An 18,146-nucleotide genomic window follows, 5' to 3' on the forward strand; every position below is an offset into this window, starting at 1 on the left:
CAGAGCCCCAAGAATGACCTATTTTAATTGAATCCTGTTACGAACACTTAAACTTTTACTCTTTAATCAAATCAAGTTTCTAACTAGAAATTAAAGTAGGATCAAACGAATAAAACTTTTCAGGAAGTACTGGCACAGCTGCACCCACAAGTTTAAGTAAAGTGAAAAGCTGGGGATTACTGTGAGATCTGGGCAAGTCTCAAACAGTTTGGGTTAACCAAGAAAAAAGAATATATTTTGAAATCTTTCTTTCACCTCTTCTCCCAAATGTTAAAGTAATGCAGATTAAATATAACAAAATTAATAAAATGCCAAAATAATGAGAAGATTTTTGTAAATCACTCACAACTGTGAGACACTTAAGAACACATTTGAAAATGCCTGACCTCAAAGGGCATAACCAGCTGCAGGCCCCAACTGCTGAGCCCTAAAATCCATCACTTGTGCTGGGATTTGCATTGAGGTCACACTTCCCTAGGCTGTTCCCAGCCAATGTCTGGTGTGACAAAGCCACTATGACACCCTGGTCCCTGGAAGCTGTGTGACTCTTGACAGGTGACTGTGGGTCACCACAGTCTAAATGCTTCTCTCAAGCTTTCCTTCTTTTCCTTTCTTCTTCGCTCATCATATCCCAGCCTCTTCTAGCATTTCCCCTAATAAACTTCATGGGCATTTTCCCTAATAAACTTGCCTGTTCAATACCATCCTGGAATCTGCTTCTTGGAGACACCTGTGACCATGACAGAGATGATGATGATGATGGTGGTGGTAGTCATAATGGTGGTTAGAATAATGACTTTAAGGACTAACATATATTGAGTTCTTAAAAAAACACCTATAGGTCCTCTGCTAAGAGATTGCCAAAATGACTTTATGTACTACTCCCAATAACCTCCAAAAGGTAGATGCTATTCACATGTGGGAAGTAAGTTATAAAGAGGTTAAGTATCAACACCAAGACCAATTGCTTGTGAAAGTCAAATTAGAAGTCTTGTTTTTCCTAATCCAGTAGTTAATAGGTGGCAGTAACTACTAGACTATATTGCCTCTCTGTATTAATACTTTGCAGCATAATCTTCCAGTCCTTTTTCTGAATAATTATTACATAGTTATAATTAAACTTAAATTAATAAATGTTATAAGTTAAGGCTTTTTTGTAAAAAAAAATATATATCAATTTTACTTGAGCTTTTCTATTCATCTATAATTTGCAATTATCTTTTTCACTTTGTATCAATAGGGTCCAATCATTCAAATGCTGTTAACTTAATTCAAATATTTTTGATATTTGTATCCAGTATATGAAAAACCACTATATCAACTCTTGTGAAGTTGGGGAAATTTTTCCAAGCCCTTAAAACAAAGGTCAAACAAGCCAAAGCCAAGTAACTTAGACAATGGGGACCATTAAAACGTCCAAAATAACAATACCCAGTCTCCAATTCTAGAATTTATTGACATTATTAAACAGACCACTTAATAACAACCTGAGGGGCTTTTTATTCCTAAAAAAAACCAAACAATTGGTACAATGGAATGCACTTTTTAAAGATTTATATCCCATAAGCATTTTTCTAAGAAAGAACACCAGCTTGGAACTTGCTGCATCTTGCTAATTCAAGAGCCGAACTCTCTGAGCAGCAAACGCCATTTAGAATAATTTGAGATACCTTTGATGCAGAAATGAATTGACTTTCCTCAAGGTCCCCCAGGATTCACTGGGTCAACCTTCAGTCTTGGCAGATTTCTGCTGATGTCTCAAAACAACTACCTGAATACAGAGTTTTCTGTACGTTTCATGTTAAAGACTGACTGGTAGCTACCAATCATATCTACTGTATGCCAACTGGCAGTACAGAGGAGTCTTCCATCAACAAACCCCCCAGAACAGCCTTCTTAAATAAATATGCATATGCATCCTAATAAGCAGAGTATGCTGACTTTGCAAATATAACTTTAAGACAAGTTATGAAGACATCCATCACCACCCAAGCAAGTTGCCCTCTGTAATCCCTCCCACATGGAAAGGAAAGCTACCCTGTCCTTCACTCTGATTCTCCAGGTTACCCCATCTTTAAAATTCCACTTCCATGGGAATTTGGATGGGGTCTGAGCAATAATTGGGGTGCAATATATGTGACAACTGCCTCCACTTTGTAGAGACTCACTTTCTTTATCCAACCCAGCACAAACTTTTAGTTCTGACTTTTAGATAGATAAGAAACAGAATCCCTAAATGTTTTTTAGCCTCAAAATTAAGCATCCCTGCCACTCCTTCCATGAATGTCACTACTCGGAATTAACTCCTCCCTTGGAACCACGTTTTTTCTGCCCCACTTGTTTTCCCTATGGGTTCCATGTTGCCCTTTGTTACTTTGTCTCTTAGGATCCTTTTCACATCACATTCCCCCTCTGTTACCACTGATCATGCCAATACATCTCTCTAGCCTCCATAAAAACAATGAATGTACATAGATGTTGATGTTGTAAAACCATCTTCTCTGGAGAGGAGACAAGAATTGTCATGTGAGGAAGAAGCAATAAAGAGGGAAATGCTGGGCAGATAGGCACAAGTCCTCCCTTCCTGCCCCAACCAGGGAGGCTCCATCTGAGTCTGTTTTATTACACATCTGAGTTATATTTTCCTTGAAAACCTAAATCTTCTGCATTAAATAAATGTTTTCAAATCCCTGGACAGAAAGGTTTCCAAAGACCTTTCTAGTCATTCTAATATTCTTAAAGAATGTTGATTTCACGTGGGTTCCTTCTGAGTATTTTCAATTCTTTTCACCATTTAATCTGGAATTTGCAACTTTTGCTCCTCTTTCATTACCTGTAGTGCTCTAGCTAAAGCATTCTCTTCTATTATGACTTCTACTATCAGCTATAAATGGGTTACTACCGGCAAATTCAACCAGAAATGGAGGTAGAATTTTCTAGTTACCCCCAAGGCATTCCCACTTAAATACCCTAAGGCAGTGTGTCCCAAAGTGTGGTACGTGTACCCACAGGGTTACAGTAAGAGTTTGGTGGGGATATGCACTGCACTGTGCTTAGCTACGCCTAATTCTATGTTCTCATGAGTACTAGGGGTACTCAGCATTACGAAAATTATAGAAGGAGTACACATATGTCAAAAGTTTGGGAAACACTGACCTAAGGGAATAGCAAACCCAAATTGAACCCAATCACACCAACTCCAAACCTGCTCCATCTCCAGGGCATTTGATTTTTGTTCATAGCACAGTCAGCCAGCCAGTTATCTAAATTACAATCCCAAGAGTCAACTTAGTCTTCCTCCTAGTTCCTTCATTCCCTACACTGTTTTCATGAACACATCCTGAGGTTCTGCTTCAGTAATATCTCTTAAGCTTTTTCTTCCTTCTGTCCAAATGCAGGTCTTCACCATCAGATGCATCATCTGCAATTGCCTAACAACTGTTCCCTAGCCTCCACGTCTCTATACTTCAGTGAATTCTCCACACTGCAGTAAACTCTAATATACAGATCTGATCATAATATTTTCTTTGCTTAAGAATATTTTATGGCTACCAAGAACCTATTCCACATGATCCTAATACCATGGACCTATTCTATCTTTCCAGCTTCAAATCCTTTCAGTCACCCTATCGTCAGAAAACATTGCCTGTGGCAGAATTTCTCAAAGCATGAGAAGTCTACAGCACAATCACACCAGCAACTCTTGTTAAAAAAATAAAAAATAAAAAAAAATAGTAAATTCCTGAGCCCCATCTGTAAACACTGCTATATATAACATGGTATAATACCCCCCAAATCTATATTTGAACTAGAACTCCATATGATTCTAATACATTTTAAAGTATTAGAATTCTAAATCATTTATCTACCATTCTGCTAATACAGCAGGAATATTCATACTTTTGTGCCTTGGCTCAAAATGTTTCCTCCACTCATATGCCCTACCTTATGTCTTTCCCTGAAAACAAAACATAGCAAACTTCTTAAAAGCCCAACTTTGATGCCTATACAAAAACCCCTAATTCTAATATCCCCACCCTCCCACCTATTCTCCAATAGCATTTTGTCAGTCTATTGTTAGAATTGTTACATCATATCATAGTCTCCCTCACTAGAATATTGGGTTCAAATGACCATGTTATTTGCTTTTTTACCCCATCAGGATCTATTATCTATAGTAAATAAATATCTAACAAGGATGACCTACATAGTAGTAATACAAATAAACATTCATTTGATTGAATTTAATTATTAATTCATGTCAGAGAACCAAGGCCTCCCAATATAACACGGATACAGACCATATCCTGTTCTTTACATAATCACAGTAGGCAAGGCCAAAGCCCCTTTGTAACATTTCACCCTGTGAAGGAGTCTCAGTCTCCCTCACGCTGTTATAGAGGGGCCGATGGGCATCTCTATCTGTGCCTGGATAATAATGTACAAGATATATAATGTAATAGGCCATCACTAGAAAATGTTACCCTTTCAAACATCCCAAAGTATACATCTGTATGATGGACTGCAATGACTCCAAAATAAGATTATTGTTTTTAGAGTAAATAATGCACTTTTTTGCCCAAGTCTTCAAGCCTGTGTTTAAATGATTGTTCATGGGTGTTGGGGGGACTTTAAGCTTTAGCTTGGTAATTCCCAATGTAAAAATGGGTAATGTTTCAAAACCTTATTTATGAATCAAATGCCCAGAAATTCACCGTTGTCTCTTACAATATGTTCTAAATTCCCAAGCCACCCCCACAAAAAAAAATCTATTTATTTCATTACACACTGAAGGGTATTCAGTGACACCTATCCCTATTTATAAAATTGCTCCTTAGAGAAAACATCCTTTAAATTCCCAGTCAAGTGACATGTAAATACATTTCTCCCTGTACTAAGGGGGGCATGGGGAAAGATGAGAGGATGAAAATGAGAAGGGGATGAGCTTGGATATTCCCAAGAATCAGGATCCTGTTAATCATATATAAATATTCAAAAAAAATGCTCTTCTATCCATGATGATTGCTCATTAAGGGCAAGGACTTATAGCCCCCACTATCAAGAGAGAGAGATTTTCAGAATTTGAAGTGACTCCCACTCTTTTCTTGCTACCTAGTTAAAACATAAACATGGTTATAAAAAGATTTGACATTGAGTGTGAAACTGGACAACCTTTAGTCTATATTGAAAATTTTCCCCTACCTCTATTAAGTACACATTGTAATTGGTATACATTTTAAATAGGTTGTAAATGGTTGCATCATAGAAAATGTATTCCTACTTTGAATCAACAACTAAATAAATTTACAGTTTCAAAATATAAACTAGGCCCTTTTAGATTTAAAAAAAAAAAATAAGTCAACCAACTTGGAGTTTTTTCCTATTATTAAAATGTAAAGGATTTTTAAAATCTCATTTATTTTGTCAATTGGTTCTGCTTAACATTCTTCAGCCCAGGCTACTCTCAATTATCCATGCTAAGGAAGGGGGACCAGTGGCCTGGATAATCTAAAACAGCAGACAATTTTAAAAACCCTTGTGTTTGGCCCAGGCATACTTTACAATCAAACCCTCATTATTCGTACTAATGAAAGAAAGAGCAGGCACCTTGAGAAAGGTCCAAAGCCAGCCTAGATCTGCTCAGCTGATTCAGGGCATCTCAAGCAGAGGCCCATGTAGCACAGCAGAAGGAAACAACAGAGTCCCAGCTGCTGCCATGGTGACCACCCATGACTCCAAAATACCAACTCTCAGCTATGATATCCATATCAGCACCTTTCATGATAATAGTCATCTTTAGGAGCCTGGAGTTACACCCAAATGTCCCCAAGTAAAAAGCCTTAGTAACCATGTTTTTCCACATATCTATATATATGAAAGGCTAATATGCTAAGTGTCCCTCTGACCATCTGACTAGTCACTATGATGCGACTGCAATGCCAGAATGACCAGGACAACTGGAGCAACTGGTCACTATGACATGCACTGACCACCAGGGGGAAGACACTCAATTCAGAAGCTGCCCACTGGTGGTCAGTGTGCTCCCACAGCCAACCTCCCACAGCCAGCCAACCTCCTCTTATCCCTTCCCACAGTCCAGCAGGCCCCAGCCTGTAGCTGGCGGCCAGCAGGAAGACAGGGCCAGCTGGATGGAGAGAATGAGGAAGGAAAGGCTCTGGAGGGAGGGGCCGAGGAAGGGAAGGCTCTGGCAGGCAGCCAGAAGGCCCTGATTGGCCCTGATCACTGGCCAGGCCTAGTGACCCCACCCCTGCATGATTTTTGTGCACTGGGCTCCTAGCAAATAAATAAAATTGTATGTGTGCCTAAAAGTCTATGAATGTATAAAGACTGGAACTACATACACAAAATTTGAAAGTTCCTCTCTAGTTAATTTTTAAATTTTATAGCTTTTTTATTTATATGTTTTTAATGTTCCACAGTTATCTTACTTTTATAATGCAATCATTTGGTTTTTCTCTAAACATATGTGATTAATTACCATTCTGTCCTCACAACTTTGTTGATACAAAAGAACCAACAGCAGGGAAAGTCATTGATAAATAACCAACATAAAATTATAGTGATTTCAGTGGATACTTTTCAGCATTGCTTTAGAAAACAACAGAAAAACTGGAAAATCTGGAATATGGAGGATTTGTGTGATGAGAATAAAGGGAGGTAAGACATGATGGAAAGCAAAGATGGCCTAGAGAAGCTGACCTCAGAAGCAGATGCCTAGACATGCTTTCTTTCTTGGTCACTGTGGCTTTCCTCTCATTGAATATCTCATTTTCTTTTGTTTGGTTGTGTGAAATTCCATGTTACCTATCTCCTAAAAGCCTAGGGTTAGAAAATTCAGATCTCACATCCACAGGTTGGATGTGTTAAAGATGACAAGGAGGGAGATAATGGTAAGAGGAGAAGGGCAAATTCATCTCTTAACTTTCAATAATATTTCATGGTCCATGGAGCACTTTCATATATTAATGCATATTAATAAAGACTTCCAGTTTAAGATGAGGAGAGGAGTATCCATATTTAATTTTTCTCCCTCTCACATCCCCAATAGAAACAATAATAATTTTTTTTAAAAGAACCCACAACAGGGCTGAAAACAAAAAGTAAAGTTCTAATAAATTTACTAAGTAATTTCTAGATAATTAAAAAATATATAGGGCTGAATTGTCTGAGAAATTAAAACAAAGAACTACAACATAAACTCACACACTGGAGATGGCTGATAAGGAGTCCCTAGGGCAGTGGTCTTGGAGGTCCTCAGACCACTGATGGTCCCTGAGGTCTGAAAGGTTGCTGCCCTAGGGAGTCTGTGGATGGAACAATGCAGAGAGCAGAGCAGGCCTCAAAGCAACCATTACAGTAATTAACACAAAGGTTATCTGTCCTATCCTACTGCTGGCTGGATTAGTTCTTCTCTTCATGAACCACTGGGGTGGGAATCCTGCAGCTCCAGGGTCTTATAAGGCCTTCAAAATCATTCAGTCTGGCCCTGCCAAGGAATTAGGGGTGAGTTAAATAAATGTTTGACCACAATAGCAGGCTAATGTTAAGTTGATAATTTGTATGGCCTGTGAATGATGTTATAAATATCCAAATGGCCCTTGGCAGAAAAAAAGGTTCCCCACCTCTGCTATAAACAGATCAGCCAGTGCTGTCTTTACCCCACATTAAAGTCCCAAGAAATGCTTAATAAAAGTGAGAGATATGACTGGGAAAGATTCCTAAAAAGGATAGAAGCATACTGAGATGGCTAAGAAAAGTCAAACTCTAGAGCTAAACATGAACTTGAAGGGCAGTAGAGAAAAAATATATATAGAGAGAGAGCAAAAAGCATACACATCTTTCCTTAAAGTCCTGGCCATAAGGCAGTTATGGGGGTCTAAATCTTGGTGGCCTCCCCTCACACACATTGTCCTTTATAAGGACACTCCCTATCAATAGATTCCAACCCACTTACACAGAATCCTGCTTCTTCTAGAACAAGCATGTCAAACTCGTGGTCCACAGCAAATATTTTTGCATCCCAGCCAATATAACGGTATGTAAGAAACGTTTTAATAAAAATTTCATAACTTGCCAAAACCAATTCGGCTCAATGGTAGAACGTCGGTCTACAGACTGAAAGGTCCCAGGTTCAATTCTGGTCAAGGCATGTACATTGGTTGCGGGCACATCCCCGGTAGAGGGTGTGCAAGAAGCAGCTGGTCGATGTTTCTCTCTTATCGAAGTTTCTGGCTCTCTATCTCTCTCCTTTCCTCTCTGTAAAAAATCAATAAAATATATATTTTTAAAATTCATAACTTAATTTTTACAATATTATGTTATACATAATTATTAATAATGAAATACGTTTGCTAATGACTGATTACTATAATCGTGTTGCATTCATTTCTTTTACCACCTTATTCACAGGTGCTCCATTTCTCTCCACTAATACTAGTAGTAAATATTTTAGCAGCCACATCTTTAGTCTTGTATTGACCTCTTTGGGATGTACAACAGGAAATATTTCACTTTCAGAAAACAAGAAAAATAGGTTTATTTGCATTACACTTATTAACTTATACAGTTATTCAGTGTCTGATAAATTAATGTTCAAGAAAAAAACATTAATTGTAATTAAAATGTTCTATTATTTTACGATAATGATTACTCATTTATTTCAGCTCTTTGTATTCATGTCTCTATCAAAATAAACCTATGTTTCTATGAAAACTGAAGCTTTTTTTTATGGCCCACATAAACTTAAACCTTGTTTATTTGGCCCATGCTAGCCTTTGAGTTTGATGTTCTTGTTCTAGAGTGAGCTCTGGCTCAATTAAATAGAATTACCTAACTTCAAAGGAAGCTTAACTTTCTTATGAATAGCAATCTACCTATTATTTCATTCATGAGCATGAACAGGCACTCAGGATGGCCATACATTTGCCAAAAACAAATAACATGAAAGATAAAGATGAAAATAAACAAATAACCTGCAGATCTCAAAGTAATGTCGGGGGGGGGGGGGGAAGAATTATAAAAAGACAGAGAACTTAATTTTTTAAACTAGCATTCTTAAAAATATTTGAAGGGTGACTACATCCAGAAAACAAAACATAGCTTCCTAAAATGAAGCAATCAAAGAGTAAGAATGAGTTCCTATAGTAAAACTTAAAATTATGATGATCACCATTAAATATTCAATAGAGGGGTTGCAAAAGTAGAATAAATGAAGCTAAAGGCCAAATTAGTAACCTAGAAGAAAAAGCTGAGGAAATAAAATTTCAAAAAAATACAAAAATGTATGAAAAAGTTCTCCAATATTCATCCAATGACATTTTGAGATAGAGAAAAAAAGAGATCAGCATTAGGAATTTTGCAGATAAGAAATTTGAGGCTCAGAGAAGGTAAGTCACTTAACTCCCCAGTAGTCCACAAACAGAGTTGGAATACCCCAGAGTACTCCACTCAAAAGCCCCAGCTGAAATTCAAACAGCACATAGAAGTGTGGTCCCAATGGTTGTTTATAGCTGACACCCACGCTAATTAAGTAATATGGGCGCCAGCCTGGTCCATAACAGTTGTTGACAGTTGGCATCCATTCTCATTAATCAATGCAGGTGTCAATCTAGTCCAGCGTTTTTCAACCGCTGTTCCGCGGCACACTAGTGTGCCGCAAGATGTTGCCTGGTGTGCCGTAGGTGCAGACAAGACAAGAATTTTATAATTTTTCACTATTTTGTTTACTTAATATTTCATAATAAAGTAATTATAAAATACTTTCTTTGTGTTTATTTGATTCCTATTCAAGAGAATTACTTTACATATAGTCAATATAGGCACAGAGTTAAATTTTTTAACATTTTCTAATGGTGGTGTGCCTCGTGATTTTTTTCATGAAACAAGTGTGCCTTTGCCCAAAAAAGGTTGAAAAATACTACACCTATTGTCTGTGGTTGACATCTGATTGGTAATCATGTCAATTGATGAATATTGAATATCATTCCTGCATAAGCCCATTCTCTTTCAATGATGCCCATATAATTTCACTGTACAACAAAAAGGGGAGAGGGATATTTGAGATTTGTATGGGTCTCAAATTTGAAACTGGAGGAAAGAAAGGAGAGTGGTTTCTGTCACATAAACTTTTAAGCTATGAGAAATTTTAGGGAAAAGTATTCATCCCTCTCCTTTCTTTTACCCTGTGCACCATGCTTGCTTTCCCTCCTTCTTTCGTAGGTGGCCCAGACAAAGAACAGGTGAGTCATGTTCTATAAGGCTACCTAGGATAGCCAAAAGATCAGGTCCCATACTGGATGTTTAATCCAAGGGGTTTAGCAGAATATAAGAAAACAAGATACACAGTCCAAACTGGTTGAATGGAGAAAGCAAACAGGAAGTGGTCTAAAGAGTATGGGACCAACCCTAGCTGATTTGGTTCAGTAGACAGAGTGTCAGTCCTGAGTTTGATTCCAGTCAAGGGCACCTGCCAAGATTGTGGGCTCAATCCCCAGTTGTGGCAGCGGGGGGAGAGGGGGAAGAGTGGGGGGGAAAGGAGCCAATCAATGATTCTCTCTCATCATTGATGTTTCTCTCTCTCCCTCTCCTTTCCTCTCTGAAATCAATAAAAATAAAAAATAAAATAAATAAGTATAAGATCTGTGCTAACAGTTACTGCAGGTAGATTAAGTATGCCTCTAGCTTGGGTTTTTGCAGACCAATTGAGTTTTAAAAGGTACTAGAGAAGAAACAGCCTTGATAGAAGCACCACAAACTGGACCTAAGGCCAACTAATTCAGCTGCCCTGTTTCTTCTCCCACATTTTTAGTGCAAAATTAACCCCAAATTTCTCAACTATAGAATTTCACCTTCCACACACCAAGGCAGATAGGTGGCCAACTGCCAACATAAGAGCAAAGTCAAAGTTAAATCAAAACCCAAACATTATCTTGGTATCCAGTGCAGTATTGAGATGAATAATGCCATTCATAAAACTGAGGCCTTTGCCTCTTCAGGAACCACAAACTCAGATCCCACCAGGAGGCATTAAAGGGGTAGTTTAGACTTTGTTTAGGATTTGTGGGAGTTTGCAAAGTGCATTCACCCTTAAAAAGCCCTCCTTGAAACCATTGGAAGTTATAAGCCAGCGAAGACTGTAGCATTGGGTCTTAAATGTCATTTTCACACTCCTCCACAGCTTACCAGGAGAATGTAAATAAAATGCCACTGAGCTACCTGCTGTTCGTGCCTCCTATTCCCTCCAGGCAGGAACAGAAGCAAGTCATCTTCCAAAGGGTTAACAATCCTGGAAATGGTTCTGAGCTTTGAAATATTGCATGAGACTCACTGCACTAAAACTATGATTATCTGCATTTTATCCCCTGCCTCTTCATCTAACAAATACATTTTTACAGGTTTTACAACGTTCTTTACAACTCACCTAAAATACATCATTTTACTCCTGCTTATACCACTTGTTTAATATTTATTAGGTTTAGACTGGCTCAAGGCATCACACAGCCAACTCTCATATAATGAACATGACAATAAACTCATCTTTAAAACCCTAAACAGGGAGGTCATGAGTGTCGGCAGAAAGGATATGAACAAAGTCAGGAAGAAGGAAGAGTCAAGGATCTGGGGAAATACGCAACCAAGGAGACAGTATGTCAGGAGATCCAGTGATCAGAAGTTACTGTCCTTCCCTTCAGTCAGCCCCTCCTGCAGTGACCCTGACAGCTCCTTCTCTCCAAACATCAGAGCCCCAATTGCTTCATTTCTGTGCAGGGGTGAGGCATATACATACAAGTGAGTGAGGAGGTGGTGGAGTCTGAGAATTACCACTCAGAGCTCTTGGGAGGGTATCTGAAAACAAAGAGAGCTACACAGACAATTGTGTTTTGAACACCAGTGGAAAGAGATACATGGTAATGCCTTACAACACATCATTACAACAAATCATGGAAACATTATTTTTCTTAACAAACGCACTTCACGTTCTGCTGAGTGTCTGGAATCTCCAACGGCTCTGCAGACTTTCACAGGCCAAGGAGGCCCTGAAGTTCAGATTCTCAAAAATCAAAAAGTGACAGGGTGACCTCAGCTTCTAAACCCCAGACTCTGTAGATTTAACAAAGCCACAGGTTGATGGCCTACACATGTGGTCTGGCCAATGGGGACAGGGTATTTAAATAGCAACTCTCCCAGCAGCTGCTGGTAGAATGAGCAAGGAGGGAGTATATTCTAACGTGCTATCCAAAGTAGAAATGAGCATCTTCACTCAATAGAGAAGACAAATCACCTATTGCTACATAGTAGGAGAGAACCCAGCCAGGAAAAATAACAACAACAATAATAGTATTTTTACTTATAGTAATAGTGCCAGTATTACTAATAGTGTTATTGCTGTTATTTTCTGGGTACTATGCACCAGGCACGCTTGTGATCCATTTACATATGCCCATTAGTTTAATTATAGAATATACCTACAAGGTGGGCATGACCATGTCCCTAATTCTACAAATAAGGAAACTGAGACAACTATGGTATTTTCCCAGAGTCACTCAGCTAGTAAGTGCTTGAATTGGGATTCAGACCCAGCACAAGAGGGAAGGCAAGAGGTGGGAAACAAGCAAACATATAGAAGTCACTGTGTGAGATAACAAAGAGAGCAGTCACATTGGATCAAGTTCTCCACCTTGAAAGCTGTTGGTAGTGAGTAAACAGCACAAGAGCAGTGTGAGGCCACAAATAAAGACCTTAAAAGCAGGCTGTACCAAGCATAAAAGAGCAGGGAACAAATGGACTCCAGAAGACAAAATGGGTGCAGTGACACTGAGATACTGAGACCCTGTGAGGAGAGGAGCTCAGAATGGACAAGCAAGGTCATTATCCCTGAGGCCTGAGCAAGCAGGACCTAGAAACTGGTACCCAAAACCCACCATCTTGTCCTGTATAACTGATTGGGTATTCCTGCCAATTTAATATAGAATCCTACAGTGAGTCGTACTCAGTAATCCCTTTGTGATCCCACTAAATATAAATGCCATGCATTGAGCACTTACTCAGCCTCAAGCAGCTAATATACCTCATCTTACTTAACCTCACAGCAACATTATAGTTATCTCCAGCTTACAGATGAGGAGGCACAGAGAAGTTGAGTAACTTGCCCAAAGTAACACTGAGCTGGTAAAATGTAGAGATAGTGGAATCTGCTCAAAAAAAATTAAGAATAAGGTTACCATATGAGCCACCAACATCTCTTCTAAGTATCTACCAGGAAAAAAAAGGAACATATTTATTCACAAAGACATATGCACCCCTATGTTCATTGCAACATTGTTCATGGGGGGGGGGGCAACACATGTAAACAGCTGGAGTGACCTTGGATAGATGATTGCATAAAGAAGACATGGTACATATATACTATAGAATACTACTCAGCCATAAGAAAAGACAAAAAAAAAATACAGCTATTTGTGACAATATGGATGGACCTTGAGACTATCATGGAACCATATGATTTCACTCATATGTGGCACATAAAACTGAAAACAACAAATGAACAAACAAATAAATCAAACCTCATAGACACAGACAACAGTTTTCTGGTTCCCAGAGGGAAGAGGGATGAGAGAGTAGTAAAGGGTGAAGGGGGTTAGACAAATGGTGATAGAAAAAGATTCGACTTTGGGTGGTATGCACACAATGTAATATACAGATGACATATCATAAAAGTGTACACTTAAAACCTATATAATTTTATTAACCAATGTCACCCCAATAAATTTAATTTAAAAAATATGTAGAGATAGACCCCCAAGTCTAAGGGATATGGCCCCAGACTCCAATGTCACAGTCACCATTCTTGCTGCTACTAAAACCTTATTCCATTCACTTCATTCAGCTCTCCTTCTACTCCACTCTCTGACCCACGCCTCTGGTCTGTCTGATCTCTCTCCTGACAAGAAAACTAACCAAATTGTCTTGCTTTCATTCCTGGAAGGCCAGCCTATTTAGTTAGCTAATATTTTTCTAGTCAATTTGAAACATTGTTATTTTTAGGGGTGCTGGGGCAAATGTATTCAAGAAACCAATGACCAATGCCAAAAGCAGCTGGTCCAATGTACACTGATGTGGGAGGTAAGGTTAGACCGACTGAAAATACAGTTGTAGCTTGGTGCTCAGCTCTCCCACTGTCCCCCTTGTGCCTCAGGAAAGGAACACAGAATATGAGCCTCTTCTGCAGGCAAGGGGACACAGTTCCATTTATATAGTTAGAGACCCTGCAATCTACTTCCTTCTTTTTCTCACTCTATCCTTTTCTCTAGACACACAAAACTCACCAGGAGAAACCCATCTCAGCCCTAGCCAAGGAAAAGAAGCGTCTCCTACCTTCTACTTGATAAGCCGAGGTGGCTGCTCCCCATCCAAACCCTGCAGGGAAAGCCATGGTTCCAGGGACACTCAGCCCACAGGAGCGCTGTGCCTTATTGTCAGGGCAGCCCAGCAATTGTGCAAACAGTAAGTAAACTCTTACCCCCGACAAGGGTCACAGGGTGCCACCACATATGCAAATGAGCAAGTGGTCAGATTAAAGTGTCTTGATAAAATGCCACGCACTTTGTACTAGGTGAGCATTTGGACTTTTCTCTCCAGGCACTCCCTGATTCTTAACGAACTTGGATGAACGTAGGTGGCTGACCTAGTCCCTGCTTTGGCAGGTCACCCAGTTATCTGATCTTTTGACTTTCCATAAAATACATGGACATAATCCTACTAAAATGTTCCCTTAAGCAATTCCTCCCAATTCCTAATTCCCACTTCTTAGAGGTAATTATTTTCAACTGTTTCTTCTAGTACAGTAGCACCTGTCCCCATCTTATTTGAAGGGAGTATGTCCCAAGATCCCCAGTAGATATTTAAAAACATAGATAATATGAAACCATATCTATATTAATAAAACTTTAATATGCTAATTAGACCAGACAGCCAAACAACGTTCTGGACCTCATTCTGGATTTTCTTCCTGATGAAGCCATGGCAGGGGGGCCAAAACAGAGGCAGCTGGGGTGATCAGGCAGGCAAGCAGAGGCAGTTAGGGGCAATCAGGCAGGCAGGCAACTGGTTAGGTGTGATCAGGCAGGCAAGCAGAGAGATTAGGGGCAATCAGGCCAGCAGGTGGGCAGTTATGGGCATTAGGCAGGTGAATTGTTGGGGCAATCAGGCAGGCAGGCAGAAGAGTTAGAGGCAATCAGGCAGGCACTCAGGTGAGCAATTAGGAACCAGTGGTCCCAGATTGTGAGAGGGTGCAGGTTGGGCTGAGGGACCTCCTCCCATGCACAAATTTTGTGCACCGGGTCTCCAGTCTATAATAATAAAAGCATAATATACTAATCACTCCAGATGTTCTTCCAGATGACTTTCTGGATGAAGCCGGGGCTGCAAGGGAAGCCCGGGTCCCAGGTGCCAGAGGGAATTTGGTGCTGGTAGCCAGGAGAAGGAAGGCCTATTCTTGCACAAATTTTGTGCATAGACCTCTAGTATATACATACAGTCTAATTTTTAAATTAGGCCCAATAAGAAATTAACAACAAAAACTAATAATAAATAGAACAATTTTCACAATCCTCTCTAATAAAGAGAAACTTGCAAATTGACCATACCTTCACTACACCCACAAGCCACACCAACCAGCCAACCAGGATGAGTATGCAAATTAACCAAACCAATATGGTGGTTAATTTGCATATCTGGGCCAGAGCATAGACTGAAGACAGTGTAGAAAGAAGCCAAGTGCTGCAGAAGGGAGTGAAGCTGTGGAGAAGCAAGCAAGCAGGGCAGGGGAGAAGGAAGGGAAGCAGGTGGGGCAGCAGAGACTGCAGCAGGAAGCCCTATTGCAGCAGTCTTCCTCCAAGGAGCATCTAGTATCCCTATAAAGAGCCAGGGTGTAATCACCAATCACGACCACAGGCTAACTATTGCAGCTGCAGGCCTTGTGACTCAGAAGTGACTGCTAAGGGGGCTGCGAATCAGGCCCAGAAAGAGATCTAAAGAGAGAAGTAGGGGCTGATCTGCAGCATCTGAGGAAGCTTTTAACCAGCACTTGCCTCTCTCTTTCCCTCTGAGCCTGGCCAGCAGCCCTGCCTCCATTTCTCTTTGAGCCTCCACCAGGGAGGCTGATCAACCTTGCCTTTCTGATCAGGCCCTGCTGATAGGCCCAGAGATGCTGATTGGCATAAAAACTGGCCAATCAGAACCAAATCTGGGTCAACTGTGAGGAGCCAATAGCTGCCTAGGAGGTGGAGCTTTTAACACTGACTGGCACAGAAACTATCCAATTAGAACAAAATTGGCCAGCAGAGGAGGGCAGTTGGGGGTAACCAGGCCAGCAAGGGGATAGCAGTTAAGGATGAGATCAGACCAGCAGAGGAGGGCAGTTGAGGGCAACCAGGCCAGCAAGGGGAGGGAAGGTGGGGCAAGATCAAACCAGCAGGGAAGGGATGTTGGGGGAAAGATCAGGTCAGCAGGGGAGAGTTGTTGGGGAGAGATAAGGCCAGCAGGGGAGGGCAGCTAGGGGCAACCAGGCTGGCAGGGGAGGGCAGTTGGGGATGAGATAAGGCCAGCAAGGGAAGGAAGTTAGAGTGATCAGGCAGGCAGGCAGGTGAGTGGTTGGGAGCCAGTGGTCCCAGTTTGGGAGAGGGATGTCCAATTGCTGGTTTAGGCCCAATACCAATAGGGCCTAAATCAGCAATGGGACATCTCCCAAGGGTTCCCTGATTGGAGAGGGTGCAGGCTGGGCTGAGAGAACCGCCCCCTCCATGCATGAATTTTGTGCACTGGGCCACTAGTACTATAATAAATTATGTGAGTGTAGTCTCTCTGACTCAACATATCTTCTTGGACTGTGCTCACCCTTCTTCTTGTGATGAGATGAAGGGAAGTGAATGACACAGGCACTGTGACATAGCATTAAGCTACTCTTGCCTCTAGGGCCACTTTTAAGTACAATAAGGTTTACTTGAACACAACACTTTGATGCCATGACAGTCAATCTTATCACCTACTAACACGGCACATGGGGAGTGTCTACAGCGTGGAGCTGCAGGACAGAATCTGACAAGATTTCTTCAAGCTACTCAGAAAGGGGTGCAATTTAAAACTTAGGAATTGTTTATTTCTGGAATTTTTCACTTAATATTTTCAGACGACAGTTGACCACAGGTAACTGAAACCTCAGAAAGTGAAACTGGATAAAAAGAAAAGACTGCATTTAATTCCATGTGGATTAAATAACAGGCTGGTGGTTCTGAATCTGTTTTTAGGTTTTAGGGACTGATTATTGACTTCTGAATAGAGTAAAAAATCCTAGTTCTCTTTCTCTCTCTCTCTCTCTCTCTCTCTCTCTCTCTCTTTCTCTCTCTCTCTCTTTCCCTCCCTCCTTCCCCACAATCCACTCAACAGAATAAGATTACCTGTTCTGTTTAAGTATTTGACATTTACATTACTATAACTACATACAGTTCCAAATTGAGCCATGTGGTATACCATGCTTATATGCAACTTTTTATTTCCTCTGGGGTTAATCAGCTGTCTGGGTTTTATATTTATTTTTTTCTATCCCTATAACTAATTCATCCCCAAACACCCTGACAGAACCATAAATCTCCTCGTTGTTCAAACACCTCTGTTTCCCTGCTCCATTGTGCACTGTTTGTTTTTAGGCGGCCGCCGAGCTAAGTTATATCATCTGCTACCTGCTCCCCTGTCTCCTGGGCTTTCTCCCTGTTTCTTCTTCATTTTTTTAGAGAAGCAAATCCATGAATAACTTCCCGACAAAACGGGCTTGGAAGGTACACCTTTTGAAACCTTGTAATTCTAGAATTGTCTTTATTCTAACATCACACTTGCTATGTGGTTTGTGCACTATGGGATTTTCTGATGGAAAGGATTTTCACTCAGAATTTTGAATGCATGGGTTTGTGGCTTTCTAGCTTTTGTAGGTGACCTGTTTTGTGGTCCAGGCCGCCCTCCCTGCTCCCCAGGCTTCTATTTCTGCAACCTCACAGTCCCATGCCTTAATGTGGGACATCTCATTCAGGAGCCCAGCGTGTTCCACAGGCATGTGGAATGTTGACAACAGGGGA

General features: G+C 40.4%; 1 protein-coding gene across 2 annotated transcripts in view; it reads right to left on the minus strand.

The window, feature by feature from the left end:
* Window positions 1–18,146, minus strand: part of LOC311631793 (cytosolic beta-glucosidase) — a 216,206-nt gene that overhangs the window by 95,050 nt on the left and 103,010 nt on the right. The window contains exon 1 of one of the 2 annotated variants that reach the window (XM_084902328.1): window positions 14,395–14,512. The exons of the other annotated variant lie outside the window; for it this stretch is intronic. Coding sequence (XP_084758454.1) covers window positions 14,395–14,452 — 58 coding nt within the window. The 5' untranslated portion in view covers window positions 14,453–14,512. Of the gene's footprint in view, window positions 1–14,394; window positions 14,513–18,146 lie in introns of those variants that run through there. 2 annotated transcript variants of the gene reach the window in all.

This window comes from Pipistrellus hanaki (assembly GCF_964339955.1).
Source record: "Pipistrellus hanaki genome assembly, chromosome: 1".
NCBI lineage: Eukaryota > Metazoa > Chordata > Mammalia > Chiroptera > Vespertilionidae > Pipistrellus > Pipistrellus hanaki.